The sequence below is a fragment of the Eleutherodactylus coqui genome, chromosome 3, assembly GCF_035609145.1.
Source record: "Eleutherodactylus coqui strain aEleCoq1 chromosome 3, aEleCoq1.hap1, whole genome shotgun sequence".
In the NCBI taxonomy this organism is placed as follows: Eukaryota; Metazoa; Chordata; class Amphibia; order Anura; family Eleutherodactylidae; genus Eleutherodactylus; species Eleutherodactylus coqui.
Window position 1 is genome coordinate 121,183,934 of NC_089839.1, and position 27,970 is coordinate 121,211,903.

Consider the following 27,970-nt stretch of genomic DNA (forward strand, 5'->3'; position numbering starts at 1 on the left):
AGGGCCAGAAGACATATTTATTATTGATTGAATATACGCAGTGGGCCTTTCCTTTAAAAAAAAGGGAAAACATTCTATTTGGCCTGCCTCTGACAGTCCTCAGCGTTCTGGGTACGTGTGTGGTGGGTGGAGAACGTAAAGAAAAATCATACGCAGCCAGCTAAGTTTAACAGCAGGCTTGCGCCAATTTATTTCCTGCCTGGGAAATCACCGCTCTGCTGTAGTTAATAACTCTGCAACCCTGCAGTTCTGTGACACATTTGCAGGGCCAGAAGACATATTGATTGAATATACGCAGTGAGCCTTTCCTTTATAAAAAAGGGAAAACATTCTATTTGGCCTGCCTCTGACAGTCCTCAGCGTTCTGGGTACGTGTGTGGTGGGTGGAGAATGTAAAGAAAAATCATACGCAGCCAGCTAAGTTTAACAGCAGGCTTCCGCCAATTTATTTCCTGCCTGGGAAATCACCGCTCTGCTGTAGTTAATAACTCTGCAACCCTGCAGTTCTGTGACACATTTGCAGGGCCAGAAGACATATTGATTGAATATACGCAGTGGGCCTTTCCTTTAAAAAAAAGGGAAAACATTCTATTTGGCCTGCCTCTGACAGTCCTCAGCGTTCTGGGTACGTGTGTGGTGGGTGGAGAACGTAAAGAAAAATCATACGCAGCCAGCTAAGTTTAACAGCGGGCTTGCGCCAATTTATTTCCTGCCTGGGAAATCACCGCTCTGCTGTAGTTAATAACTCTGCAACCCTGCAGTTCTGTGACACATTTGCAGGGCCAGAAGACATATTGATTGAATATACGCAGTGGGCCTTTGCTTTAAAAAAAAGGGAAAACATTCTATTTGGCCTGCCTCTGACAGTCCTCAGCGTTCTGGGTACGTGTGTGGTGGGTGGAGAACGTAAAGAAAAATCATACGCAGCCAGCTAAGTTTAACAGCAGGCTTGCGCCAATTTATTTCCTGCCTGGGAAATCACCGCTCTGCTGTAGTTAATAACTCTGCAACCCTGCAGTTCTGTGACACATTTGCAGGGCCAGAAGACATATTGATTGAATATACGCAGTGGGCCTTTCCTTTAAAAAAAAGGGAAAACATTCTATTTGGCCTGCCTCTGACAGTCCTCAGCGTTCTGGGTACGTGTGTGGTGGGTGGAGAACGTAAAGAAAAATCATACGCAGCCAGCTAAGTTTAACAGCAGGCTTGCGCCAATTTATTTCCTGCCTGGGAAATCACCGCTCTGCTGTAGTTAATAACTCTGCAACCCTGCAGTTCTGTGACACATTTGCAGGGCCAGAAGACATATTGATTGAATATACGCAGTGGGCCTTTCCTTTAAATAAAAGGGAAAACATTCTATTTGGCCTGCCTCTGACAGTCCTCAGCGTTCTGGGTACGTGTGTGGTGGGTGGAGAACGTAAAGAAAAATCATACGCAGCCAGCTAAGCTTAACAGCAGGCTTGCGCCAATTTATTTCCTGCCTGGGAAATCACCGCTCTGCTGTAGTTAATAACTCTGCAACCCTGCAGTTCTGTGACACATTTGCAGGGCCAGAAGACATATTGATTGAATATACGCAGTGGGCCTTTCCTTTAAAAAAAAGGGAAAACATTCTATTTGGCCTGCCTCTGACAGTCCTCAGCGTTCTGGGTACGTGTGTGGTGGGTGGAGAACGTAAAGAAAAATCATACGCAGCCAGCTAAGTTTAACAGCGGGCTTGCGCCAATTTATTTCCTGCCTGGGAAATCACCGCTCTGCTGTAGTTAATAACTCTGCAACCCTGCAGTTCTGTGACACATTTGCAGGGCCAGAAGACATATTGATTGAATATACGCAGTGGGCCTTTCCTTTAAAAAAAAGGGAAAACATTCTATTTGGCCTGCCTCTGACAGTCCTCAGCGTTCTGGGTACGTGTGTGGTGGGTGGAGAACGTAAAGAAAAATCATACGCAGCCAGCTAAGTTTAACAGCGGGCTTGCGCCAATTTATTTCCTGCCTGGGAAATCACCGCTCTGCTGTAGTTAATAACTCTGCAACCCTGCAGTTCTGTGACACATTTGCAGGGCCAGAAGACATATTGATTGAATATACGCAGTGGGCCTTTCCTTTAAAAAAAAGGGAAAACATTCTATTTGGCCTGCCTCTGACAGTCCTCAGCGTTCTGGGTACGTGTGTGGTGGGTGGAGAACGTAAAGAAAAATCATACGCAGCCAGCTAAGTTTAACAGCAGGCTTGCGCCAATTTATTTCCTGCCTGGGAAATCACCGCTCTGCTGTAGTTAATAACTCTGCAACCCTGCAGTTCTGTGACACATTTGCAGGGCCAGAAGACATATTGATTGAATATACGCAGTGGGCCTTTCCTTTAAAAAAAAGGGAAAACATTCTATTTGGCCTGCCTCTGACAGTCCTCAGCGTTCTGGGTACGTGTGTGGTGGGTGGAGAACGTAAAGAAAAATCATACGCAGCCAGCTAAGTTTAACAGCAGGCTTGCGCCAATTTATTTCCTGCCTGGGAAATCACCGCTCTGCTGTAGTTAATAACTCTGCAACCCTGCAGTTCTGTGACACATTTGCAGGGCCAGAAGACATATTGATTGAATATACGCAGTGGGCCTTTCCTTTAAATAAAAGGGAAAACATTCTATTTGGCCTGCCTCTGACAGTCCTCAGCGTTCTGGGTACGTGTGTGGTGGGTGGAGAACGTAAAGAAAAATCATACGCAGCCAGCTAAGCTTAACAGCAGGCTTGCGCCAATTTATTTCCTGCCTGGGAAATCACCGCTCTGCTGTAGTTAATAACTCTGCAACCCTGCAGTTCTGTGACACATTTGCAGGGCCAGAAGACATATTGATTGAATATACGCAGTGGGCCTTTCCTTTAAAAAAAAGGGAAAACATTCTATTTGGCCTGCCTCTGACAGTCCTCAGCGTTCTGGGTACGTGTGTGGTGGGTGGAGAACGTAAAGAAAAATCATACGCAGCCAGCTAAGTTTAACAGCGGGCTTGCGCCAATTTATTTCCTGCCTGGGAAATCACCGCTCTGCTGTAGTTAATAACTCTGCAACCCTGCAGTTCTGTGACACATTTGCAGGGCCAGAAGACATATTGATTGAATATACGCAGTGGGCCTTTCCTTTAAAAAAAAGGGAAAACATTCTATTTGGCCTGCCTCTGACAGTCCTCAGCGTTCTGGGTACGTGTGTGGTGGGTGGAGAACGTAAAGAAAAATCATACGCAGCCAGCTAAGTTTAACAGCGGGCTTGCGCCAATTTATTTCCTGCCTGGGAAATCACCGCTCTGCTGTAGTTAATAACTCTGCAACCCTGCAGTTCTGTGACACATTTGCAGGGCCAGAAGACATATTGATTGAATATACGCAGTGGGCCTTTCCTTTAAAAAAAAGGGAAAACATTCTATTTGGCCTGCCTCTGACAGTCCTCAGCGTTCTGGGTACGTGTGTGGTGGGTGGAGAACGTAAAGAAAAATCATACGCAGCCAGCTAAGTTTAACAGCAGGCTTGCGCCAATTTATTTCCTGCCTGGGAAATCACCGCTCTGCTGTAGTTAATAACTCTGCAACCCTGCAGTTCTGTGACACATTTGCAGGGCCAGAAGACATATTGATTGAATATACGCAGTGGGCCTTTCCTTTAAAAAAAAGGGAAAACATTCTATTTGGCCTGCCTCTGACAGTCCTCAGCGTTCTGGGTACGTGTGTGGTGGGTGGGGAACGTAAAGAAAAATCATACGCAGCCAGCTAAGTTTAACAGCAGGCTTGCGCCAATTTATTTCCTGCCTGGGAAATCACCGCTCTGCTGTAGTTAATAACTCTGCAACCCTGCAGTTCTGTGACACATTTGCAGGGCCAGAAGACATATTGATTGAATATACGCAGTGGGCCTTTCCTTTAAAAAAAAGGGAAAACATTCTATTTGGCCTGCCTCTGACAGTCCTCAGCGTTCTGGGTACGTGTGTGGTGGGTGGAGAACGTAAAGAAAAATCATACGCAGCCAGCTAAGTTTAACAGCAGGCTTGCGCCAATTTATTTCCTGCCTGGGAAATCACCGCTCTGCTGTAGTTAATAACTCTGCAACCCTGCAGTTCTGTGACACATTTGCAGGGCCAGAAGACATATTAATTATTGATTGAATATACGCAGTGGGCCTTTCCTTTAAAAAAAAGGGAAAACATTCTATTTGGCCTGCAGGCTTGCGCCAATTTATTTCCTGCCTGGGAAATCACCGCTCTGCTGTAGTTAATAACTCTGCAACCCTGCAGTTCTGTGACACATTTGCAGGGCCAGAAGACATATTGATTGAATATACGCAGTGGGCCTTTCCTTGAAAAAAAAGGGAAAACATTCTATTTGGCCTGCCTCTGACAGTCCTCAGCGTTCTGGGTACGTGTGTGGTGGGTGGAGAACGTAAAGAAAAATCATACGCAGCCAGCTAAGTTTAACAGCAGGCTTGCGCCAATTTATTTCCTGCCTGGGAAATCACCGCTCTGCTGTAGTTAATAACTCTGCAACCCTGCAGTTCTGTGACACATTTGCAGGGCCAGAAGACATATTGATTGAATATACGCAGTGGGCCTTTCCTTTAAAAAAAAGGGAAAACATTCTATTTGGCCTGCCTCTGACAGTCCTCAGCGTTCTGGGTACGTGTGTGGTGGGTGGAGAACGTAAAGAAAAATCATACGCAGCCAGCTAAGTTTAACAGCGGGCTTGCGCCAATTTATTTCCTGCCTGGGAAATCACCGCTCTGCTGTAGTTAATAACTCTGCAACCCTGCAGTTCTGTGACACATTTGCAGGGCCAGAAGACATATTGATTGAATATACGCAGTGGGCCTTTCCTTTAAAAAAAAGGGAAAACATTCTATTTGGCCTGCCTCTGACAGTCCTCAGCGTTCTGGGTACGTGTGTGGTGGGTGGAGAACGTAAAGAAAAATCATACGCAGCCAGCTAAGCTTAACAGCAGGCTTGCGCCAATTTATTTCCTGCCTGGGAAATCACCGCTCTGCTGTAGTTAATAACTCTGCAACCCTGCAGTTCTGTGACACATTTGCAGGGCCAGAAGACATATTGATTGAATATACGCAGTGGGCCTTTCCTTTAAAAAAAAGGGAAAACATTCTATTTGGCCTGCCTCTGACAGTCCTCAGCGTTCTGGGTACGTGTGTGGTGGGTGGGGAACGTAAAGAAAAATCATACGCAGCCAGCTAAGTTTAACAGCAGGCTTGCGCCAATTTATTTCCTGCCTGGGAAATCACCGCTCTGCTGTAGTTAATAACTCTGCAACCCTGCAGTTCTGTGACACATTTGCAGGGCCAGAAGACATATTGATTGAATATACGCAGTGGGCCTTTCCTTTAAAAAAAAGGGAAAACATTCTATTTGGCCTGCCTCTGACAGTCCTCAGCGTTCTGGGTACGTGTGTGGTGGGTGGAGAACGTAAAGAAAAATCATACGCAGCCAGCTAAGTTTAACAGCAGGCTTGCGCCAATTTATTTCCTGCCTGGGAAATCACCGCTCTGCTGTAGTTAATAACTCTGCAACCCTGCAGTTCTGTGACACATTTGCAGGGCCAGAAGACATATTAATTATTGATTGAATATACGCAGTGGGCCTTTCCTTTAAAAAAAAGGGAAAACATTCTATTTGGCCTGCAGGCTTGCGCCAATTTATTTCCTGCCTGGGAAATCACCGCTCTGCTGTAGTTAATAACTCTGCAACCCTGCAGTTCTGTGACACATTTGCAGGGCCAGAAGACATATTGATTGAATATACGCAGTGGGCCTTTCCTTGAAAAAAAAGGGAAAACATTCTATTTGGCCTGCCTCTGACAGTCCTCAGCGTTCTGGGTACGTGTGTGGTGGGTGGAGAACGTAAAGAAAAATCATACGCAGCCAGCTAAGTTTAACAGCAGGCTTGCGCCAATTTATTTCCTGCCTGGGAAATCACCGCTCTGCTGTAGTTAATAACTCTGCAACCCTGCAGTTCTGTGACACATTTGCAGGGCCAGAAGACATATTGATTGAATATACACAGTGGGCCTTTCCTTTAAAAAAAAGGGAAAACATTCTATTTGGCCTGCCTCTGACAGTCCTCAGCGTTCTGGGTACGTGTGTGGTGGGTGGAGAACGTAAAGAAAAATCATACGCAGCCAGCTAAGTTTAACAGCAGGCTTGCGCCAATTTATTTCCTGCCTGGGAAATCACCGCTCTGCTGTAGTTAATAACTCTGCAACCCTGCAGTTCTGTGACACATTTGCAGGGCCAGAAGACATATTGATTGAATATACGCAGTGGGCCTTTCCTTTAAAAAAAAGGGAAAACATTCTATTTGGCCTGCCTCTGACAGTCCTCAGCGTTCTGGGTACGTGTGTGGTGGGTGGAGAACGTAAAGAAAAATCATACGCAGCCAGCTAAGTTTAACAGCAGGCTTGCGCCAATTTATTTCCTGCCTGGGAAATCACCGCTCTGCTGTAGTTAATAACTCTGCAACCCTGCAGTTCTGTGACACATTTGCAGGGCCAGAAGACATATTGATTGAATATACGCAGTGGGCCTTTCCTTTAAATAAAAGGGAAAACATTCTATTTGGCCTGCCTCTGACAGTCCTCAGCGTTCTGGGTACGTGTGTGGTGGGTGGAGAACGTAAAGAAAAATCATACGCAGCCAGCTAAGCTTAACAGCAGGCTTGCGCCAATTTATTTCCTGCCTGGGAAATCACCGCTCTGCTGTAGTTAATAACTCTGCAACCCTGCAGTTCTGTGACACATTTGCAGGGCCAGAAGACATATTGATTGAATATACGCAGTGGGCCTTTCCTTTAAAAAAAAGGGAAAACATTCTATTTGGCCTGCCTCTGACAGTCCTCAGCGTTCTGGGTACGTGTGTGGTGGGTGGGGAACGTAAAGAAAAATCATACGCAGCCAGCTAAGTTTAACAGCAGGCTTGCGCCGATTTATTTCCTGCCTGGGAAATCACCGCTCTGCTGTAGTTAATAACTCTGCAACCCTGCAGTTCTGTGACACATTTGCAGGGCCAGAAGACATATTGATTGAATATACGCAGTGGGCCTTTCCTTTAAAAAAAAGGGAAAACATTGTATTTGGCCTGCCACTGACAGTCCTCAGCGTTCTGGGTACGTGTGTGGTGGGTGGAGAACGTAAAGAAAAATCATACGCAGCCAGCTAAGTTTAACAGCAGGCTTGCGCCAATTTATTTCCTGCCTGGGAAATCACCGCTCTGCTGTAGTTAATAACTCTGCAACCCTGCAGTTCTGTGACACATTTGCAGGGCCAGAAGACATATTAATTATTGATTGAATATACGCAGTGGGCCTTTCCTTTAAAAAAAAGGGAAAACATTCTATTTGGCCTGCAGGCTTGCGCCAATTTATTTCCTGCCTGGGAAATCACCGCTCTGCTGTAGTTAATAACTCTGCAACCCTGCAGTTCTGTGACACATTTGCAGGGCCAGAAGACATATTGATTGAATATACGCAGTGGGCCTTTCCTTGAAAAAAAAGGGAAAACATTCTATTTGGCCTGCCTCTGACAGTCCTCAGCGTTCTGGGTACGTGTGTGGTGGGTGGAGAACGTAAAGAAAAATCATACGCAGCCAGCTAAGTTTAACAGCAGGCTTGCGCCAATTTATTTCCTGCCTGGGAAATCACCGCTCTGCTGTAGTTAATAACTCTGCAACCCTGCAGTTCTGTGACACATTTGCAGGGCCAGAAGACATATTGATTGAATATACGCAGTGGGCCTTTGCTTTAAAAAAAAGGGAAAACATTCTATTTGGCCTGCCTCTGACAGTCCTCAGCGTTCTGGGTACGTGTGTGGTGGGTGGAGAACGTAAAGAAAAATCATACGCAGCCAGCTAAGTTTAACAGCGGGCTTGCGCCAATTTATTTCCTGCCTGGGAAATCACCGCTCTGCTGTAGTTAATAACTCTGCAACCCTGCAGTTCTGTGACACATTTGCAGGGCCAGAAGACATATTGATTGAATATACGCAGTGGGCCTTTCCTTTAAAAAAAAGGGAAAACATTCTATTTGGCCTGCCTCTGACAGTCCTCAGCGTTCTGGGTACGTGTGTGGTGGGTGGAGAACGTAAAGAAAAATCATACGCAGCCAGCTAAGCTTAACAGCAGGCTTGCGCCAATTTATTTCCTGCCTGGGAAATCACCGCTCTGCTGTAGTTAATAACTCTGCAACCCTGCAGTTCTGTGACACATTTGCAGGGCCAGAAGACATATTGATTGAATATACGCAGTGGGCCTTTCCTTTAAAAAAAAGGGAAAACATTCTATTTGGCCTGCCTCTGACAGTCCTCAGCGTTCTGGGTACGTGTGTGGTGGGTGGGGAACGTAAAGAAAAATCATACGCAGCCAGCTAAGTTTAACAGCAGGCTTGCGCCAATTTATTTCCTGCCTGGGAAATCACCGCTCTGCTGTGGTTAATAACTCTGCAACCCTGCAGTTCTGTGACACATTTGCAGGGCCAGAAGACATATTGATTGAATATACGCAGTGGGCCTTTCCTTTAAAAAAAAGGGAAAACATTCTATTTGGCCTGCCTCTGACAGTCCTCAGCGTTCTGGGTACGTGTGTGGTGGGTGGAGAACGTAAAGAAAAATCATACGCAGCCAGCTAAGTTTAACAGCAGGCTTGCGCCAATTTATTTCCTGCCTGGGAAATCACCGCTCTGCTGTAGTTAATAACTCTGCAACCCTGCAGTTCTGTGACACATTTGCAGGGCCAGAAGACATATTAATTATTGATTGAATATACGCAGTGGGCCTTTCCTTTAAAAAAAAGGGAAAACATTCTATTTGGCCTGCAGGCTTGCGCCAATTTATTTCCTGCCTGGGAAATCACCGCTCTGCTGTAGTTAATAACTCTGCAACCCTGCAGTTCTGTGACACATTTGCAGGGCCAGAAGACATATTGATTGAATATACGCAGTGGGCCTTTCCTTTAAAAAAAAGGGAAAACATTCTATTTGGCCTGCCTCTGACAGTCCTCAGCGTTCTGGGTACGTGTGTGGTGGGTGGAGAACGTAAAGAAAAATCATACGCAGCCAGCTAAGTTTAACAGCAGGCTTGCGCCAATTTATTTCCTGCCTGGGAAATCACCGCTCTGCTGTAGTTAATAACTCTGCAACCCTGCAGTTCTGTGACACATTTGCAGGGCCAGAAGACATATTGATTGAATATACACAGTGGGCCTTTCCTTTAAAAAAAAGGGAAAACATTCTATTTGGCCTGCCTCTGACAGTCCTCAGCGTTCTGGGTACGTGTGTGGTGGGTGGAGAACGTAAAGAAAAATCATACGCAGCCAGCTAAGTTTAACAGCAGGCTTGCGCCAATTTATTTCCTGCCTGGGAAATCACCGCTCTGCTGTAGTTAATAACTCTGCAACCCTGCAGTTCTGTGACACATTTGCAGGGCCAGAAGACATATTGATTGAATATACGCAGTGGGCCTTTCCTTTAAAAAAAAGGGAAAACATTCTATTTGGCCTGCCTCTGACAGTCCTCAGCGTTCTGGGTACGTGTGTGGTGGGTGGAGAACGTAAAGAAAAATCATACGCAGCCAGCTAAGTTTAACAGCAGGCTTGCGCCAATTTATTTCCTGCCTGGGAAATCACCGCTCTGCTGTAGTTAATAACTCTGCAACCCTGCAGTTCTGTGACACATTTGCAGGGCCAGAAGACATATTGATTGAATATACGCAGTGGGCCTTTCCTTTAAATAAAAGGGAAAACATTCTATTTGGCCTGCCTCTGACAGTCCTCAGCGTTCTGGGTACGTGTGTGGTGGGTGGAGAACAGAAAGAAAAATCATACGCAGCCAGCTAAGCTTAACAGCAGGCTTGCGCCAATTTATTTCCTGCCTGGGAAATCACCGCTCTGCTGTAGTTAATAACTCTGCAACCCTGCAGTTCTGTGACACATTTGCAGGGCCAGAAGACATATTGATTGAATATACGCAGTGGGCCTTTCCTTTAAAAAAAAGGGAAAACATTCTATTTGGCCTGCCTCTGACAGTCCTCAGCGTTCTGGGTACGTGTGTGGTGGGTGGAGAACGTAAAGAAAAATCATACGCAGCCAGCTAAGTTTAACAGCGGGCTTGCGCCAATTTATTTCCTGCCTGGGAAATCACCGCTCTGCTGTAGTTAATAACTCTGCAACCCTGCAGTTCTGTGACACATTTGCAGGGCCAGAAGACATATTGATTGAATATACGCAGTGGGCCTTTCCTTTAAAAAAAAGGGAAAACATTCTATTTGGCCTGCCTCTGACAGTCCTCAGCGTTCTGGGTACGTGTGTGGTGGGTGGAGAACGTAAAGAAAAATCATACGCAGCCAGCTAAGCTTAACAGCAGGCTTGCGCCAATTTATTTCCTGCCTGGGAAATCACCGCTCTGCTGTAGTTAATAACTCTGCAACCCTGCAGTTCTGTGACACATTTGCAGGGCCAGAAGACATATTGATTGAATATACGCAGTGGGCCTTTCCTTTAAAAAAAAGGGAAAACATTCTATTTGGCCTGCCTCTGACAGTCCTCAGCGTTCTGGGTACGTGTGTGGTGGGTGGGGAACGTAAAGAAAAATCATACGCAGCCAGCTAAGTTTAACAGCAGGCTTGCGCCAATTTATTTCCTGCCTGGGAAATCACCGCTCTGCTGTAGTTAATAACTCTGCAACCCTGCAGTTCTGTGACACATTTGCAGGGCCAGAAGACATATTGATTGAATATACGCAGTGGGCCTTTCCTTTAAAAAAAAGGGAAAACATTCTATTTGGCCTGCCTCTGACAGTCCTCAGCGTTCTGGGTACGTGTGTGGTGGGTGGAGAACGTAAAGAAAAATCATACGCAGCCAGCTAAGTTTAACAGCAGGCTTGCGCCAATTTATTTCCTGCCTGGGAAATCACCGCTCTGCTGTAGTTAATAACTCTGCAACCCTGCAGTTCTGTGACACATTTGCAGGGCCAGAAGACATATTAATTATTGATTGAATATACGCAGTGGGCCTTTCCTTTAAAAAAAAGGGAAAACATTCTATTTGGCCTGCAGGCTTGCGCCAATTTATTTCCTGCCTGGGAAATCACCGCTCTGCTGTAGTTAATAACTCTGCAACCCTGCAGTTCTGTGACACATTTGCAGGGCCAGAAGACATATTGATTGAATATACGCAGTGGGCCTTTCCTTGAAAAAAAAGGGAAAACATTCTATTTGGCCTGCCTCTGACAGTCCTCAGCGTTCTGGGTACGTGTGTGGTGGGTGGAGAACGTAAAGAAAAATCATACGCAGCCAGCTAAGTTTAACAGCAGGCTTGCGCCAATTTATTTCCTGCCTGGGAAATCACCGCTCTGCTGTAGTTAATAACTCTGCAACCCTGCAGTTCTGTGACACATTTGCAGGGCCAGAAGACATATTGATTGAATATACACAGTGGGCCTTTCCTTTAAAAAAAAGGGAAAACATTCTATTTGGCCTGCCTCTGACAGTCCTCAGCGTTCTGGGTACGTGTGTGGTGGGTGGAGAACGTAAAGAAAAATCATACGCAGCCAGCTAAGTTTAACAGCAGGCTTGCGCCAATTTATTTCCTGCCTGGGAAATCACCGCTCTGCTGTAGTTAATAACTCTGCAACCCTGCAGTTCTGTGACACATTTGCAGGGCCAGAAGACATATTGATTGAATATACGCAGTGGGCCTTTCCTTTAAAAAAAAGGGAAAACATTCTATTTGGCCTGCCTCTGACAGTCCTCAGCGTTCTGGGTACGTGTGTGGTGGGTGGAGAACGTAAAGAAAAATCATACGCAGCCAGCTAAGTTTAACAGCAGGCTTGCGCCAATTTATTTCCTGCCTGGGAAATCACCGCTCTGCTGTAGTTAATAACTCTGCAACCCTGCAGTTCTGTGACACATTTGCAGGGCCAGAAGACATATTGATTGAATATACGCAGTGGGCCTTTCCTTTAAATAAAAGGGAAAACATTCTATTTGGCCTGCCTCTGACAGTCCTCAGCGTTCTGGGTACGTGTGTGGTGGGTGGAGAACGTAAAGAAAAATCATACGCAGCCAGCTAAGCTTAACAGCAGGCTTGCGCCAATTTATTTCCTGCCTGGGAAATCACCGCTCTGCTGTAGTTAATAACTCTGCAACCCTGCAGTTCTGTGACACATTTGCAGGGCCAGAAGACATATTGATTGAATATACGCAGTGGGCCTTTCCTTTAAAAAAAAGGGAAAACATTCTATTTGGCCTGCCTCTGACAGTCCTCAGCGTTCTGGGTACGTGTGTGGTGGGTGGGGAACGTAAAGAAAAATCATACGCAGCCAGCTAAGTTTAACAGCAGGCTTGCGCCGATTTATTTCCTGCCTGGGAAATCACCGCTCTGCTGTAGTTAATAACTCTGCAACCCTGCAGTTCTGTGACACATTTGCAGGGCCAGAAGACATATTGATTGAATATACGCAGTGGGCCTTTCCTTTAAAAAAAAGGGAAAACATTGTATTTGGCCTGCCACTGACAGTCCTCAGCGTTCTGGGTACGTGTGTGGTGGGTGGAGAACGTAAAGAAAAATCATACGCAGCCAGCTAAGTTTAACAGCAGGCTTGCGCCAATTTATTTCCTGCCTGGGAAATCACCGCTCTGCTGTAGTTAATAACTCTGCAACCCTGCAGTTCTGTGACACATTTGCAGGGCCAGAAGACATATTAATTATTGATTGAATATACGCAGTGGGCCTTTCCTTTAAAAAAAAGGGAAAACATTCTATTTGGCCTGCAGGCTTGCGCCAATTTATTTCCTGCCTGGGAAATCACCGCTCTGCTGTAGTTAATAACTCTGCAACCCTGCAGTTCTGTGACACATTTGCAGGGCCAGAAGACATATTGATTGAATATACGCAGTGGGCCTTTCCTTTAAAAAAAAGGGAAAACATTCTATTTGGCCTGCCTCTGACAGTCCTCAGCGTTCTGGGTACGTGTGTGGTGGGTGGAGAACGTAAAATAAAATCATACGCAGCCAGCTAAGTTTAACAGCAGGCTTGCGCCAATTTATTTCTTGCCTGGGAAATCACCGCTCTGCTGTAGTTAATAACTCTGCAACCCTGCAGTTCTGTGACACATTTGCAGGGCCAGAAGACATATTTATTATTGATTGAATATACGCAGTGGGCCTTTCCTTGAAAAAAAAGGGAACACATTCTATTTGCCCTGCAGGCTTGCGCCAATTTATTTCCTGCCTGGGAAATCAAATCACTGGTAATACAGCATGCTGAGGGGTAGGGGTAGGCCTAGAGGACGTGGACGCGGCCGAGGACGCGGAGGGCCAAGTGAAGGTGTGGGCACAGGCCGAACTCCTGATCCAGGTGTATCGCAGCCGACTGCTGCGCGATTACGAGAGAGGCACGTTTCTGGCGTCCCCACATTCATAGCACAATTAATGGGTCCACGCGGGAGACCTTTATTAGAAAATGAGCAGTGTGAGCAGGTCCTGTCGTGGATGGCAGAAAGTGCTTCGAGCAACCTATCGTTCACCTACAGTTCTGCGCCGTCCACTGCTGCAAATCCGAATCCTCTGTCTGCTGCTCCTCCTTCCTCCCAGCCTTCTCACTCCACTACAATGACACATGCTCAGGAGCGGAAACACTCCCAGGAACTGTTCTCGGGCCCCTGCTCAGATTGGGCAGCAGTGGTTCCTCTCCCACCAGAGGAGTTTATCGTCACTGATGCCCAACCATTGGAAAGTTCCCGGGGTTCGGGGGATGAGGCTGGGGACTTCCGGCAACTGTCTCAAGACCTTTCAGTGGGTGAGGAGGACGATGACGATGAGACACAGTTGTCTATCGGTGAGGTAGTAGTAAGGGCAGTAAGTCCGAGGGAGGAGCGCACAGAGGATTCTGAGGAAGAGCAGCAGGACGATGAGGTGACTGACCCCACCTGGTTTGCAACGCCTACTCAGGACAGGTCTTCAGAGGGGGAGGCAAGGGCAGCAGCAGGGCAGGTTGCAAGAGGCAGTGCGGTGGCCAGGGGTAGAGGCAGGGCCAGACCGAATAATCCACCAACTGTTTCCCAAAGCGCACCCTCGCGCCATGCCACCCTGCAGAGGCCAAGGTGCTCTAAGGTCTAGCAGTTTTTCACAGAGACGCCTGACGACCGACGAACAGTGGTGTGCAACCTGTGTCGCGCCAAGATCAGCCGGGGAGCCACCACCAACAGCCTCACCACCACCAGCATGCGCAGACATATGATGGCCAAGCACCCCACAAGGTGGGACGAAGGCCGTTCACCGCCTCCGGTTTGCACCGCTGCCTCTCCCCCTGTGCCCCAACCTGCCACTGAGATCCAACCCCGCTCTGAGGACACAGGCACTACCGTCTCCTGGCCTGCACCCACACCCTCACCTCCGCTGTCCTCGGCACAATCCAGCAATGTCTCGCACCGCATCGTCCAGCCGTCGCTAGCGCAAGTGTTTGAGCGCAAGCGCAAGTACGCCGCCACGCACCCGCACGCTCAAGCGTTAACCGTCCACATAGCCAAATTTATCAGCCTTGAGATGCTGCCGTATAGGGTTGTGGAAACGGAGTCCTTCAAAAGTATGATGGCGGTGGCGGCCCCGCGCTACTCAGTTCCCAGTCGCCACTACTTTTCCCGATGTGCCGTCCCAGCCCTGCATGACCACGTCTCCCGCAACATTGTACGCGCCCTCACCAACGCGGTTACTGCCAAGGTCCACTTAACAACGGACACGTGGACAAGCACAGGCGGGCAGGGCCACTACATCTCCCTGACGGCACATTGGGTGAATTTAGTGGAGGCTGGGACAGAGTCAGAGCCTGGGACCGCTCACGTCCTACCCACCCCCAGAATTGCGGGCCCCAGCTCGGTGGTGGTATCTGCGGCGGTGTATGCTTCCTCCACTAAAGCACCCTCCTCCTCCTCCTCCTCCAACGCACCCTCTGTCTCGCAATCAAGATTTGTCAGCAGCACGTCGCCAGCAGTCGGTGTCGCGCGTCGTGGCAGCACAGCGGTGGGCAAGCGTCAGCAGGCCGTGCTGAAACTACTCAGCTTAGGAGATAAGAGGCACACGGCCCACGAATTGCTGCAGGGTCTGACAGAGCAGACCGACCGCTGGCTTGCGCCCTGAGCCTCCAACCGGGCATGGTCGTGTGTGACAACGGCCGTAACCTGGTGGCGGCTCTGCAGCTCGGCAGCCTCACGCACGTGCCATGCCTGGCCCACGTCTTTAATTTGGTGGTTCAGCGCTTTCTGAAAAGCTACCCACGCTTGACAGACCTGCTTGTAAAGGTGCGCCGGCTATGCGCACATTTCCGCAAGTCCCACACGGACGCTGCCACCCTGCGGACCCTGCAACATCGGTTTAATCTGCCAGTGCACCGACTGCTGTGCGACGTGCCCACACGGTGGAACTCTACGCTCCACATGTTGGCCAGGCTCTATGAGCAGCGTAGAGCTATAGTGGAATACCAACTCCAACATGGGCGACGCAGTGGGAGTCAGCCTCCTCAATTATTTTCAGAAGAGTGGGCCTGGTTGGCAGACATCTGCCAGGTCCTTCGAAACTTTGAGCAGTCTACCCAGGTGGTGAGCGGCGATGCTGCAATCATTAGCGTCACCATTCCTCTGCTATGCATCTTGAGAAGTTCCCTGCAAAGCATAAAGGCAGACGCTTTGCGCTCGGAAACAGAGTCGGGGGAAGACAGTATGTCGCTGGATAGTCAGAGCACCCTCCTGTCTATATCTCAGCGCGTTCAGGAGGAGGAGGAGGAGCATGAGGAGGATGAGGAGGAGGGGGAAGAGACAGCTTGGCCCACTGCTGACGGTACCCATGCTGCTTGCCTGTCATCCTTTCAGCGTGTATGGCCTGAGGAGGAGGAGGAGGATCCTGAAAGTGATCTTCCTAGTGAAGACAGCCATGTGTTGCGTACAGGTACCCTGGCACACATGGCTGACTTCATGTTAGGATGCCTTTCTCGTGACCCTTGCGTTACACGCATTCTGGCCTCTACGGATTACTGGGTGTACACACTGCTCGACCCACGGTATAAGGAGAACCTTTCCACTCTCATTCCCGAAGAGGAAAGGGGTTCGAGAGTGTTGCTATACCACAGGACCCTGGCGGACAAGCTGATGGTAAAATTCACATCCGACAGCGCTAGTGGCAGAAGGCGCAGTTCCGAGGGCCAGGTAGCAGGGGAGGTGCGGAGATCGAGCAGCATGTACAGCACAGGCAGTGCAACAGTCTTTAAGGCCCTGGACAGCTTTATGGCTCCCCAGCAAGACTGTGTCACCGCTCCCCAGTCAAGGCTGAGTCGGCGGGAGCACTGTAAAAGGATGGTGAGGGAGTACGTAGCCGATCGCACGACCGTCCTCCCTGACGCCTCTGCCACCTACAACTACTGGGTGTCGAAGCTGGACACGTGGCCTGAACTTGCGCTGTATGCCCTGGAGGTGCTTGCTTGTCCTGCGGCTAGCGTCTTGTCAGAGAGGGTGTTTAGTGCGGCTGGGGGAATCATCACAGATAAGCGTACCCACCTGTCAACCGACAGTGCCGACAGGCTAATACTCATCAAGATGAACAAAGCCTGGATTTCCCCAGACTTCTCTTCTCCACCAGCGGACAGCAGCGATACCTAAGCAATACGTAGGCTGCACCCGCGGATGGAAGCATCGTTCTCTCTCACCATCCAAAACGGGGACATTTCTGCTTTATCAATCTGTGTATAATATTCCTCCTCCTCCTCCTGCTCCTCCTCCTGAAACCTCACGTAATCACGCCGAACGGGCAATTTTTCTTAGGGCCACAAGGCTCACTCATATAATTTTTCTAAACAATTTTTATACGTTTCAATGCTCTTAAAAGCGTTGAAACTTTAACTTGAACCAATTTTTCGGGCAACTGGGCTGCCTCCAGGCCTAGTTACCACTTAAGCCACATTAACCAAAGCGATTAATGGGTTTCACCTGCCATCTTGGTTGGGCATGGCCAATTTTTTCTGAGCCAACATTACTACTGTTGGTACACCAATTTTTTTGGGCCCTCACCTACAGTGTAATCATAGTAATTTCTATGTTCTTCGCCTGCACTCATGGTACAGAAAGGTGTGTGGGGTTGGCCTACACTTTAGCTACATAAATGTAACTGGGGCCTTGTCTATACTGCAGCTACTGAAATGTGAAAGAGACTGTTATCTCCCTAAACTGCTGCAATGGGAATGTTACTGGGGCCTGTATTGAGTGCTACTATTACTGAAATGGAACTAAGACTGTGCTCCCCCTATACTGCTGCTAGTGTCCCTAATGCTACCGCTGAAATGTTAATAATTCTGGGCTCTGCCTATACCGCTGCTAATGGTATGTCACTGGGGTGTGGAAACAGAGGCTTCACAAAGACATGATGGCGGCGAGGCCATTTCCCACCAATGCTGTTACTGTTAAGGTGCATATAACCACGGACACGTGTAGAGGACACATAGTGCCTCCAAAACAGCCTCCTCCAACAATGAAAACATTCTTGGCAAATACCTTTGCATTGGTCCGTCTGGTGGCAGTCCAAGAATTTCACCTTTAACGACACAACAAGAGAGCACCACCACCATCCCCCCGCGACGGCCCACTTAATCCTGGCCACATTCCGAAAACCAAGTACATAAAACCGCGCTACCAGGTCCGCAGTCACCACCACATTACCACCAACGAGGTTACTGTTAAGGTACATTTTACCAGTCTGACTGGGGCATGCAGTGTGGGCCGAAGCCCACCTGTATTAAGCACGACATTACTACCTCAGCCATGATTAAGAGGGACGGCTGGGGGCATTCGTATTGTGCCGCTAGAGGTGAAATTCTTGGACCGGCGCAAGACGGACAAAAGCGAAAGCATTTGCCAAGAATGTTTTCATTGTTGAAGAAGGAGAGGGGGGGGGGGGGGGGTTAGAGGAGGTGGGGTAAACCGCTGCAGATACCAGAACCGAGGAAGGACCCGCAATTCTGGGTGTGGGTAGGACGTGTGCGGTCCCAGGCTCCGACTCGGTCCCAGCCTCCACCAAATTCACCCAATGTGCCATCAGGCAGATATAGTGGCCCTGCCTGCCAGTACTTGTCCACGTGTCCATGGTTAAGTGGACCTTCCCAGTAACCACGTTGGTGAGGGCACGATTGATGTTGCGGGAGCTGTGCTGGTGTAGGGCTGGGACGGCACACCAGGAAAAATAGTGGCGGATGGGGACCGAGTAGCGCAGGACCGCCGCCATCATGTTTTTGAAAACCTCTGTTTCCACAAGCCTGTACGGCAGCATCTCCAGGCTGATCAGTTTGGCAATGTGCACATTTAATGCTTGAGCGTGCGGGTGTGTGACGGCGTATTTGCACTTGCTCTAGCGACAGCTGAATGCTGCGCTGAGAGACATTGTTGGATGGGGCCGAGGACAGCGGAGGTGAGGGTGTGGGTGCAGGCCAGGAGGCTCTCGTGCCTGTGTCCTGAGAGGGGGGTTGGATCTGAGTGGCATGTTGGGGCACAGGGGGAGAGGCAGTGTGACCCGGAGGTGGTGAACGGCCTTCGTCCCACATTGTGGGGTACTTGGCCATCATATGCCTGCGCATGCTGGTGGTGGTGAGGCTGGTACTGGTGGCTCCCCGGCTGATCTTGGCACGACACAGGTTGCACACCATTGTTTGTCGGTCGTCTGCGCCCTCACTGAAAAACATCCACACCTTTGAACACCTAGCCCTCTGCATGGTGGCTTGGCGCGAGGGGGTGCTTTGGGAAACAGTTGGGGGAGTCTTCGCTCTGGCCCTGCCTCTACCCCTGGCTACCCCACTGCCTCTTCCAACCTGTCCTGCTGCTGCACTTGCCTCCCCCTCAGAAGACCGGTCCTCAGTTGGCTTAGTGAACCAGGTGGGGTCAGTCACCTCATCGTCCAGCGGCTCTTCCTTCAAATCCTCTGTGCGCTCCTGCCTCGGACTTACTGCCCTTTCTACTACCTCACAGATAGACAACTGTGTCTCATCATCATCGACCTCCTCACCCACTGAAAGCTCTTGAGACAGTTGCCGGAAGTCCCCAGCCTCATCACCTGGACCCCGGGAGCATTCCAAAGGTTGGGCATCGGTCACGACAAACTCCTTAGGTGGGAGAGGAACCATTTTTTTCCCAATCAAGGCAGGGGCCTGAGAACCGTTCCTGGGAGTCTGCCTGCTTAGCAGAATGTGTCATTTTCATGGAGTGAGGAGGCTGGGTGGAAGGAGGAGCAGCAGCGAGATTATTCAGAGTTGCAGCAGTAGACGGCGTAGAAGACTGGGTGGTCGATACATTGCTGGATGCATTTTCTGCTATCCACCACAGGACCTGCTCACACTGCTCATTTTGTAATAAAGGTCTACCACGTGGACCCATAAATTGTGATATGAAGCTGGGGACCCCAGAAACTTGCCTCTCTCCTAATCCCGCAGCAGCCGGCTGCGATTCACCTGGACCAGGAACTCGGCCTGAGGTAACATGTGAGCTGCGCTGCGATTGGTTGTTATATATTATACCACTGAGGTAACATGAAAGCTGCGCTGTGATTGGTTGTTATCTATATATATATATATATATAAAAACAAATGTATGTATGTCTGTCTGTCTGTCTTCACAGTAACGCGTGACGGGTAAGCTAGTTCAGTATAAAAAGCATCCGTTGAGTACTGAACATCTACTGTGTTTAGTGAATGGAGGGGTGCAGGGGAGAGCGAGGAGTGAAATCTCCTGAAGCCTCCCCGCCCCCCTGCTGGCCGCTCTGTGAAAATGGCCCGAGAAATTTAACATTTCCTGGCTCCCGGCTACCTACAGGTAGCCAGGAAACAGGAGATGTCAGCAGTGAGCGCGGTGATTGACCCCCAGGTACATGATCGCTGCTATCCAATTAATAGCAGCGATCATGAAAAAGTTTTAAAAAGTTAAATATAATCAAAGTTTTAACTTCCCTCACAGATCCAATCTGTGAGCGGATATTAAAATACTCACCTAAGGTCCTCCGGAGTCTCCTAAAGTGACGGCCACCTCCGCTGATCTGTGCATGTGTCGACAAAAAGGCAGCTGCACAGTAGAAGCATATGCCAAATAGCTTTTGGCATAGTAACCAGCAGGGACCAAAGTGATTGCTCCCTGCTGACATATGCCTTTCACAGCCATCCATGGCATTTGGTTAATAAATATGGCACAGGGTTAGTCCTGTCTACCTTTCTCCCTTCACTGAGAGAGATTTGTGAGAGGATTGAAATAGCAGCGAAAAACCCTGTGCCATATAGAAAGAGAAAAAAATAATTTAAAAAAAGTCATCACTGCCCCTCACACCCTAGTCAACCCGCTATACCCATGTCCATTTTTTAAGGAGTACATTTTTTTTTTTCATTTTGTCTACCTCCATAAAAAAAAATTTCTAAAATGGAGCACAGCCATTACAAAGTAAAGCAGGCATACGTGCTACTGCTCGCTAGTTGTTCTGGTAGCTATGCCACAACTGCGTCGGAAGAAGAGTTATTTTCCGACAGCGACGACTTTACCGCTAGCCCTATGGAGGTTAAGGAAGGGGTTGAGGCAGAAGGGCCAAGTAATGCGGTGCCTGCCACAATGTGGAGTTCCGCTAATTTATTTTCACCCCGCATGTGTGAATTTACTGCGACTCCAGGAGTTAATATGGATGCTGCTAATTTTACCGCCTTTCATTTTTTTGAATTTGTTCATCAGTGATAGCGTCCTAGAACTTATTGTCCAGCAAACTAATATCTATGTTGTACAATATATTATAGAGCACCCCACCTCTGTTAATTCCAGGATATGGACCCCCCATAAATGTCCCAGGGCTAAAAAAATTCTTGGGAATTCTTCTATTAATGGGACTCGTAAAAAGTCCTCCATACGGTTCTATTGGTTCGCTAGCGCTGTTCATGCGACCCCTGTGTTTGCGTTAGTAATGCCCCAACAGCAATTTGAGAACACAATACGTTTTCAATTTTGCCAATAATACCCCCCCCCCCCAGAAATGACCCAGAGTACGACAGATTATGTAAATGAAGGCCCCTAATATCCCTATTAAAAGATTTTTAAAAAAATATTTACACCCCAGAAAAAAAATCTGTCTGTGGACGAGTCACTTATGAGTTTTAAGGGCCATCTAGCATTCCGCCAATTCATACTCTCAAAATGCGCTTGTATGGCGTTAAGCTTTACAACGTTTGCAAGAGTGCGACAGGGTATACATGCAACTTTTTTATTTATGAGGGCAGGGACCGGCAACTAAACCCCCCTAACTGCCCTGAAAATATCAGCATAACTATTACACCAGTCTTCCACTTAACAAAGCCTTATACGACGCAGATATAGGGGCCTCCGGAACATTGCGCAAAAACAGGGTGGGGTTCCCACAACCCATGGTGTCGAGGCTCGTAATAAGGGGTGTCCTACATCCTGGCAAATGACCCCCTGCTTGCAATAAAGTGGCACGACAAGAAAGAGGTGTACATGCTATCAACCATGCACACAGACACCTGCATTGCAGTAAGGCAGAGGAGGCTGCAACACAGAAAAGAAAACCTGTCTGTGTCACGGATTACAATAAATTTATGAGGGGCGTAGATCGGTCAGACCAGGCGCTTCAGCCGTATCTCATGAAGTGCAAAACCAGAGCATGGTATAAAAAGGTAGCGATCTACCTGATTCAGATCATTACATATAATGTGTACGTAATTTATAAAACATCCCGGGGAACGCTGAGCTTCCTCCAGGTCCAGGAGCAGCTTGTAGAGCACCTTTAGTCTGAGACCACCGCACCTCAGGATGCATTACAGTCCGAGGAGATGCGAAGGCTCACAGTGCGCCACTTTCTGCAACCTATCCCTGAAACTGCAGGCAAAAATACCCCCCAAAAAAGTGTTGGGTTTGTAACAAGCAAGGGAGGAAGAGGGATACGAGATTTTATTGACCCACGTGTCCATCCAAACCAGGCCTCTGTAATTACCCCTGCTTTAAAGCCTATCACATACAGTCTTACATTATTAATTTTATTCAATCTATAGGGAATGCCAAAAAGGAAGAGGGGGGATTCTTTTTATGTAGTCAATTTTTTTTTTTGCAATGGGGCCTGGAATTTATTCAGCTGCGCCCTGAAATCCAATGGGTGTTCCCTCTATTATATGCCTCACCATGGGTTCAGTAAGCAGACTGGGGCTACAATAAGTAGGTTTCTGAACACAGGACAAGCAGGGGTATTCATTTTGGGGTGCAAGTCCTCATTCATATATCTGCTATACAAAAAACTTTTTAGTAAAATGACACAATTGGCAAAAAAAATAAAAATGTAATTTTCTTCCTTTGCTTTGCTTAAATTCATTCAAAAACTGTGGGGTGAAAATACACAGCACAACCCTAGATGAATTTGTTATGGGATCTAGTTTTCAAAATGGGGTTATTTGCGGAGGTTCTCTATGGTTTTGGCAGCTCAAGGGCTCTACAAGTGTGCTATGCGGCCTAAAAGGCCTTCAAGCTAAATTTCTGTTCTAAAAGCCACCGGCTGCTCCTTTCATTCTGCCCCATTGTGCATCCAGACATAAGATTAGGGCCACAATGCTGTATTTAAAATGACACAAATGCCAAAAAAAATGAAAATCATTATTTTTTCCTTCTGGTCCGCTTAAAGGGGTTATCTCGCGGCAGCAAGTGGGGTTATACACTTCTGTATGGCCATATTAATGCACTTAGTAATGTACATCGTGCATTAAATATGAGCCATACAGAAGTTATTCACTTACCTGCTCCGTTGCTAGCGTCCCCGTCGCCATGGATCCGTCTAATTCTGATGTCTTCTTGCTTTATTAGACGCGCTTGTGCTGTGCGGTCTTCTTCCTGGTGAATGGGGCCGCTCGTGCCGGAGAGCTGGTCCTCGTAGCTCCGCCCTGTCACGTGTGCCGATTCCAGCCAATCAGGAGGCTGGAATCGGCAATGGACCGCACAGAGCCCACGGTGCACCATGGGAGAAGACCCGTGGTGCATCGTGGGTGAAGATCCCGGTGGCTATCTTGGTGAAGGAAGAAGAAGGAAGAAGGCAGACGTCGCAGAGCAGGGATTCGGGTAAGTAATAAAAATTTTTTTTAACACATCCTTTGGGGTTGTCCTGCGCCGAACGGGGGGCCTATGGAAAAAAAAAAAAAACCGTTTCGGCGCGAGACAACCCCTTTAAATTCATTCAAAAACTATGGGGTCAAAACAAGCAATACACCGCTAGATAAATTTGCTAAGGGGTCTAGTATTCAAAATGTGGTCATTTGTGGGGGCACTATCGTTTTGGACGCTCAAGGGCTCTACAAGTGTTCAATTGGACCTAAAAGGACTTCAAACAAAATTTCTATTCTGAAAGCCACCAACCACTTCATTTCATTTTGGGCCCCATTGTGCATCCAGACATATGATTAGAGCCATAATGGGTATGTTTCTAAACACAGAACAAACAGGGGTATCTATTTTGGGTGTAAGGCCTCCCAAACACAGGGCGTTTGCAGAAACGCAGCGTTTTTCAACGCTGCGTTACTGCAGATTCCGCCGCGTTTCAGCAGTGCTGGCATACTTTATGCCAGTGTTTTGGATGTGTTTTCAGCTAGGCTGAAAACGCAGCCAAGAATGCTGAAAAGAAAAAAAAAAATAAAGTAATACTCACCTAGGCACTGCCAATCAGAGCTTGCCGGCGCTGATTGGCTGAGACAGTCAATGAAGGGCTGTGATTGGTCATCGAGCATGCCGACAACCAATCACAGCCCTCTATTGATGGAGGCGGGGTTCTCAAACCTGGCCTCCGGCAATAGATTTGGGAGTGCCGAGGAAGCCCGGATCAGCGGCAGAGACCAGCGGCCGCGACCCGGACTGCAGCGGCTAGGTGAGTATTACTTTTTTTTCTCCACCTAGCAGGGACTGATTTTCAGGGTAGGGCTTCTATTGCAAGCCCTCACCCCGAAAATCGGCGAGCGGTTAACGCTGCCAAAAACGCGGCACCAAATGTGGCCGCGTTTTCGGCAGTGCTAAAACTGCTGCCCCTTCATTTCAATGAGCGACGCAGGGCTGAAAACGCCCAAAAATAGAACTTGCATCGCTGTCAAAGCGCAGCGTTGGAAGGCGCTGTGTTTTCAGCCCTGTGTGAGTAGCCCCATTGAAATGATTGGGAGTGTTGTATAGCGTTTAGCGCTGGGCTGAAAAGGCAGCGCTAAACGCTGTATAAAACGCCCTGTGTGAGGGAGGCCTAAATCCTCATTGTCATGTGCACTATAGAAAAAAAAACACTGTCTTTAAAATAACATATTTGCAAAAATATGACATTTTATTTTTTCTCCTCCAGATTGCATTAACTCCTGGAAAACAAATGTGGCGTCAAAATACTCATGACACCCCTCAGAGAATACAATAAGGGGTGTATGTTTTAAAATTTGTGGGGGGGAACCATCATTTAGAACCCTATGAGCTTTTGCAATCTTGGCTTGGTGTAAAACAAAGTGTTCCTTAACCCTTTCCAGTCCAATGTCGGGCCTGCCCCGACATCATCATTTTCCTCCACAGCTCCGATGTCGGGGGAGGCCCGACACTGCAGTGCAGGGGTGCATCTGCACCCAATCGTCAGGCACATCGGGTGCAGATGCACTCCTTTACTGGTCGTCATGGAGGACCCCCGAGGAGAAGGCAGAAAGGGTTTTTAACCCTTTCTGCCCACTGCTTTACACATTACATAGCGCTCAATTAGCGCTATGCAATGCATAGATTCCGGCCGGCGATTATGTGACCGCCGGTGTTACCTGACCCCCGGCGGTCACATGAATGCCGAGCTGGGAGCCTGCACCGTGCAAGGACCTGCTTACCTGACCGGCGTCTTGTGCATTCTCCTTCTGTCTCCCGACCCGGCGATCATGTGACCGCCAGGTGTCACCTGACCCCAGCGGTCACATGATCGCCGAGCCGGGAGGCAGAAGGAGAATGCACAAGACGCCGGTCAGGTAAGCAGGTCCCTCCCTGCACCCTCCTGAACTCTGTCAGATCAGGAGGGTGCAGGGAAAATGTATTTTTTCTCACCCATTCTCCCAGCTCCAATTTATTTGGAGCTGGGGATAATGGGTGAGAAAAAATAAATGGATTGGAAAGGGTTAAAAGTTTGAAAAGTAATGTTAAATTTGTACGTCTCCTAAATGGTTGAAAAAAAAACACGAAAGCTTTTCAAATGTGCATTCAGAATAAAGTAAACAGATAGAAATATATTTCTCATCAAAATTTTTACAGTATGTTTGCACGTATTTGAAATATTACAGTTGAAAATGTGAAAAAAATGACAATTTTTTTCAAACTTTTCCCAATATTGGCACTTAATAAATATACACAAATACTATTGGTCTGTTTTTACAACCTAAATGAAGTACAATACGTGGCGAAAAAACTTTGTCAGAATCACTTGGATATGCAAAACATTTATGGAGTGATGATATGTTAAATTGACACATGTCAGATTTTCAAAATTGGCTTTGTCACTATGGTGCAAACAGACCATTACTAAGGGGTTAAAGCTTAAAACATTTATAAGTTTTAAAAGTAAAAATTAACATTCTTACCATTGAGTAGAGAGGAATGAAAGTGGAGGGCATTAACATGTGTAGAGTGTTGTCTATGTATTTTCGATAAAGAAACCACCTAGAGTTGACATGGGACCTCATCTGTTGAAAACATAGTATTGATATTAGAAAACATACATTTTACTCTCTGATACTTTGCCAAAATTCGTAAATTAAATTATTGATCACAATACTTATAATTAAAATCTTTGTTTTGACCAAAGTTTTATTCATGAGCTGTATCCAGAGAAATTGGGGCACATACAGTATATCACACTTATTCTTTATTATTTCTGAAGCATATATGCTGTCCTTATGATGGGAATGGGTATCATTTCTTTGTGTGCTGTAGCCCAAGCTAATAGTATGTAGAGATATCATGGCACTCTGAAGTGTGAAGTCTTCTATGGTCTGGGATGCTGAGGTAGACTACTATCCCAGATGATTTCAAAGATATCATAAAAGATAGTTTGTATTCCAAGAACATTGTATAATTCACCTCTGGGACCTACTTCTTTCTCTAGTTTTGGTCTGGCTGAATGGGAGTTATGGAAATACTCGAGGGTAGACCGTCTTACATTTTTTTTGCAACTCCCATAGAAGTGAATTCCTATTCAGAAGCAACATATCACAACAAGATACACCATTTCCACAGATCCTCATCTCACTGTGCTCTGCTGTTTCCATAATATCATTTGTATGGAAGTTATGAAAACAGCATATGTTCTATCACAGATCTGGCTCAAAATACTGCATGCAGTACTTCTTCTTCTGTCCAAAAGCCAGGCAGCTGGGCAGAAAGTGGACGGACCCCATTATAGTCAATGGGGTCCGTCCGCTACCGTTTGGTTCCGTCTAGAGATAGACCCACTTGGCCATGGGGATTCCTCTTTCCTGCACCCTGAACAGAGCAAGAAAAAAGAACCCTGAGCATAGATATGAAACCACCCTATGATCGCATATTCACAAGATATGCCATGAAAGTCTAAAGATCCATTTACACAGGACGAATATTGGGCACACGATGCCTGACACTTGACCGTGTGTTTCCTCGCTCCCATGCTCCTGCATGGGAGCTAGCAGAGCTGGCTTTTTCACAGAGTGGTCAGCAGGGGGGGAGGGGCAGCGCAGGAGATTTCTCTCCTCTCACTCTACAGATCCTCTCCATTTAGATAACACATCAGCTGTTCACTACTGAATGGCCGCTGTTTAAACTGTGTGGTGAGCTCATCGCTCGTCGTTTATGCAGCATAAAAGATGAGCGATGAGCTCATCGCTCAGTTTAAACAGCAGGCCTTTAGTAGTGAATGGCCGCTGTGTAATCATAATGGAGAGGGGCGGGGGAGATAGAGGAAAGAAATCTCCTGCATTGTCCTGCCCCCCTGCTGGCCTCTCTGTGAGTGAGACAGCTCTGCTAGCTCCCATGCAGGAGCACGGGAGTAAGGAAACACAGGGGCATCGCTTGCCCAACATTCTTAAGTCTCAAATGGGAATAGTCAGTGACATCTCTCGCAGAGGCCCGCACAGAAGTGTCAGTGGTGACAGGCTGGCTCCGTTATGCGCATGCACCGACGGGCCAGCTCTGCTCTGCGCATGCGCCGGCTGGCTGGCAGCTGGCGCATAGCAAGAAACAGAAGACGCCGGGAGCGGGTGAGCCGCAGCTCTGCAGCGGCACAAGAATTCTCACAGCGGGATCTGACCCAGCCGTCTGCAGGCGGTCTTTCTCTCCTGCTTCTCTCTTTTTTCTCTCCTTTTATCCTTCTTCTCTCATTTCTTCTTCCTTTCTCCCCAGCTTCTCACTGCTGCGCTCCTTGTGTCCAGCTATTTATCGCCTCTGTCACCTGACAAGTCTGTCTGCAGCCAATCAAAACCTATTTGGTTGCTCAGCTACCTGCATCATCTGAGTCTCCAGGCATTTTTTCTATCCTATCCAGCTGAATTAAAACAACCTAACTGGTTGATAGGTTACCTGCATTCCTTGTGAAAAATGACTTTTTCAGGCCACTACATACTGGACATTAGAATAGTCCAGTATGCAGTACATCCTGGAGTTAAAATATTAAGAGTGACAGACAACCCATATTACTTCAAATATTATACCAACAGGATAACCTTGATTATGCCCTCCTCTACTGGACCTCACAAATAAGCTAAGTTACGCCATCTGTGGAAAAGAGCTGAAAAAAATGCAGTTTAGATCAATCATCATGCATTTTCAAATGAAGGATGCAATTTTGTATTCTCTATTCAATCCCCTTGGTTCTATAGTTTGTAATATGTGGATTCACCATGTACTATGTATAACACACCAACGTTT

General features: G+C 47.5%; 1 protein-coding gene across 1 annotated transcript in view; it reads right to left on the bottom strand.

Moving 5' to 3' along the window:
- KMO (kynurenine 3-monooxygenase) overlaps window positions 1-27,970 on the bottom strand; it is an 848,456-nt gene that overhangs the window by 38,602 nt on the left and 781,884 nt on the right. Inside the window, exon 13 of the mRNA XM_066594875.1 lies at window positions 25,654-25,755. Coding sequence (XP_066450972.1) covers window positions 25,654-25,755 — 102 coding nt within the window. The remainder of the gene's footprint in view (window positions 1-25,653; window positions 25,756-27,970) is intronic.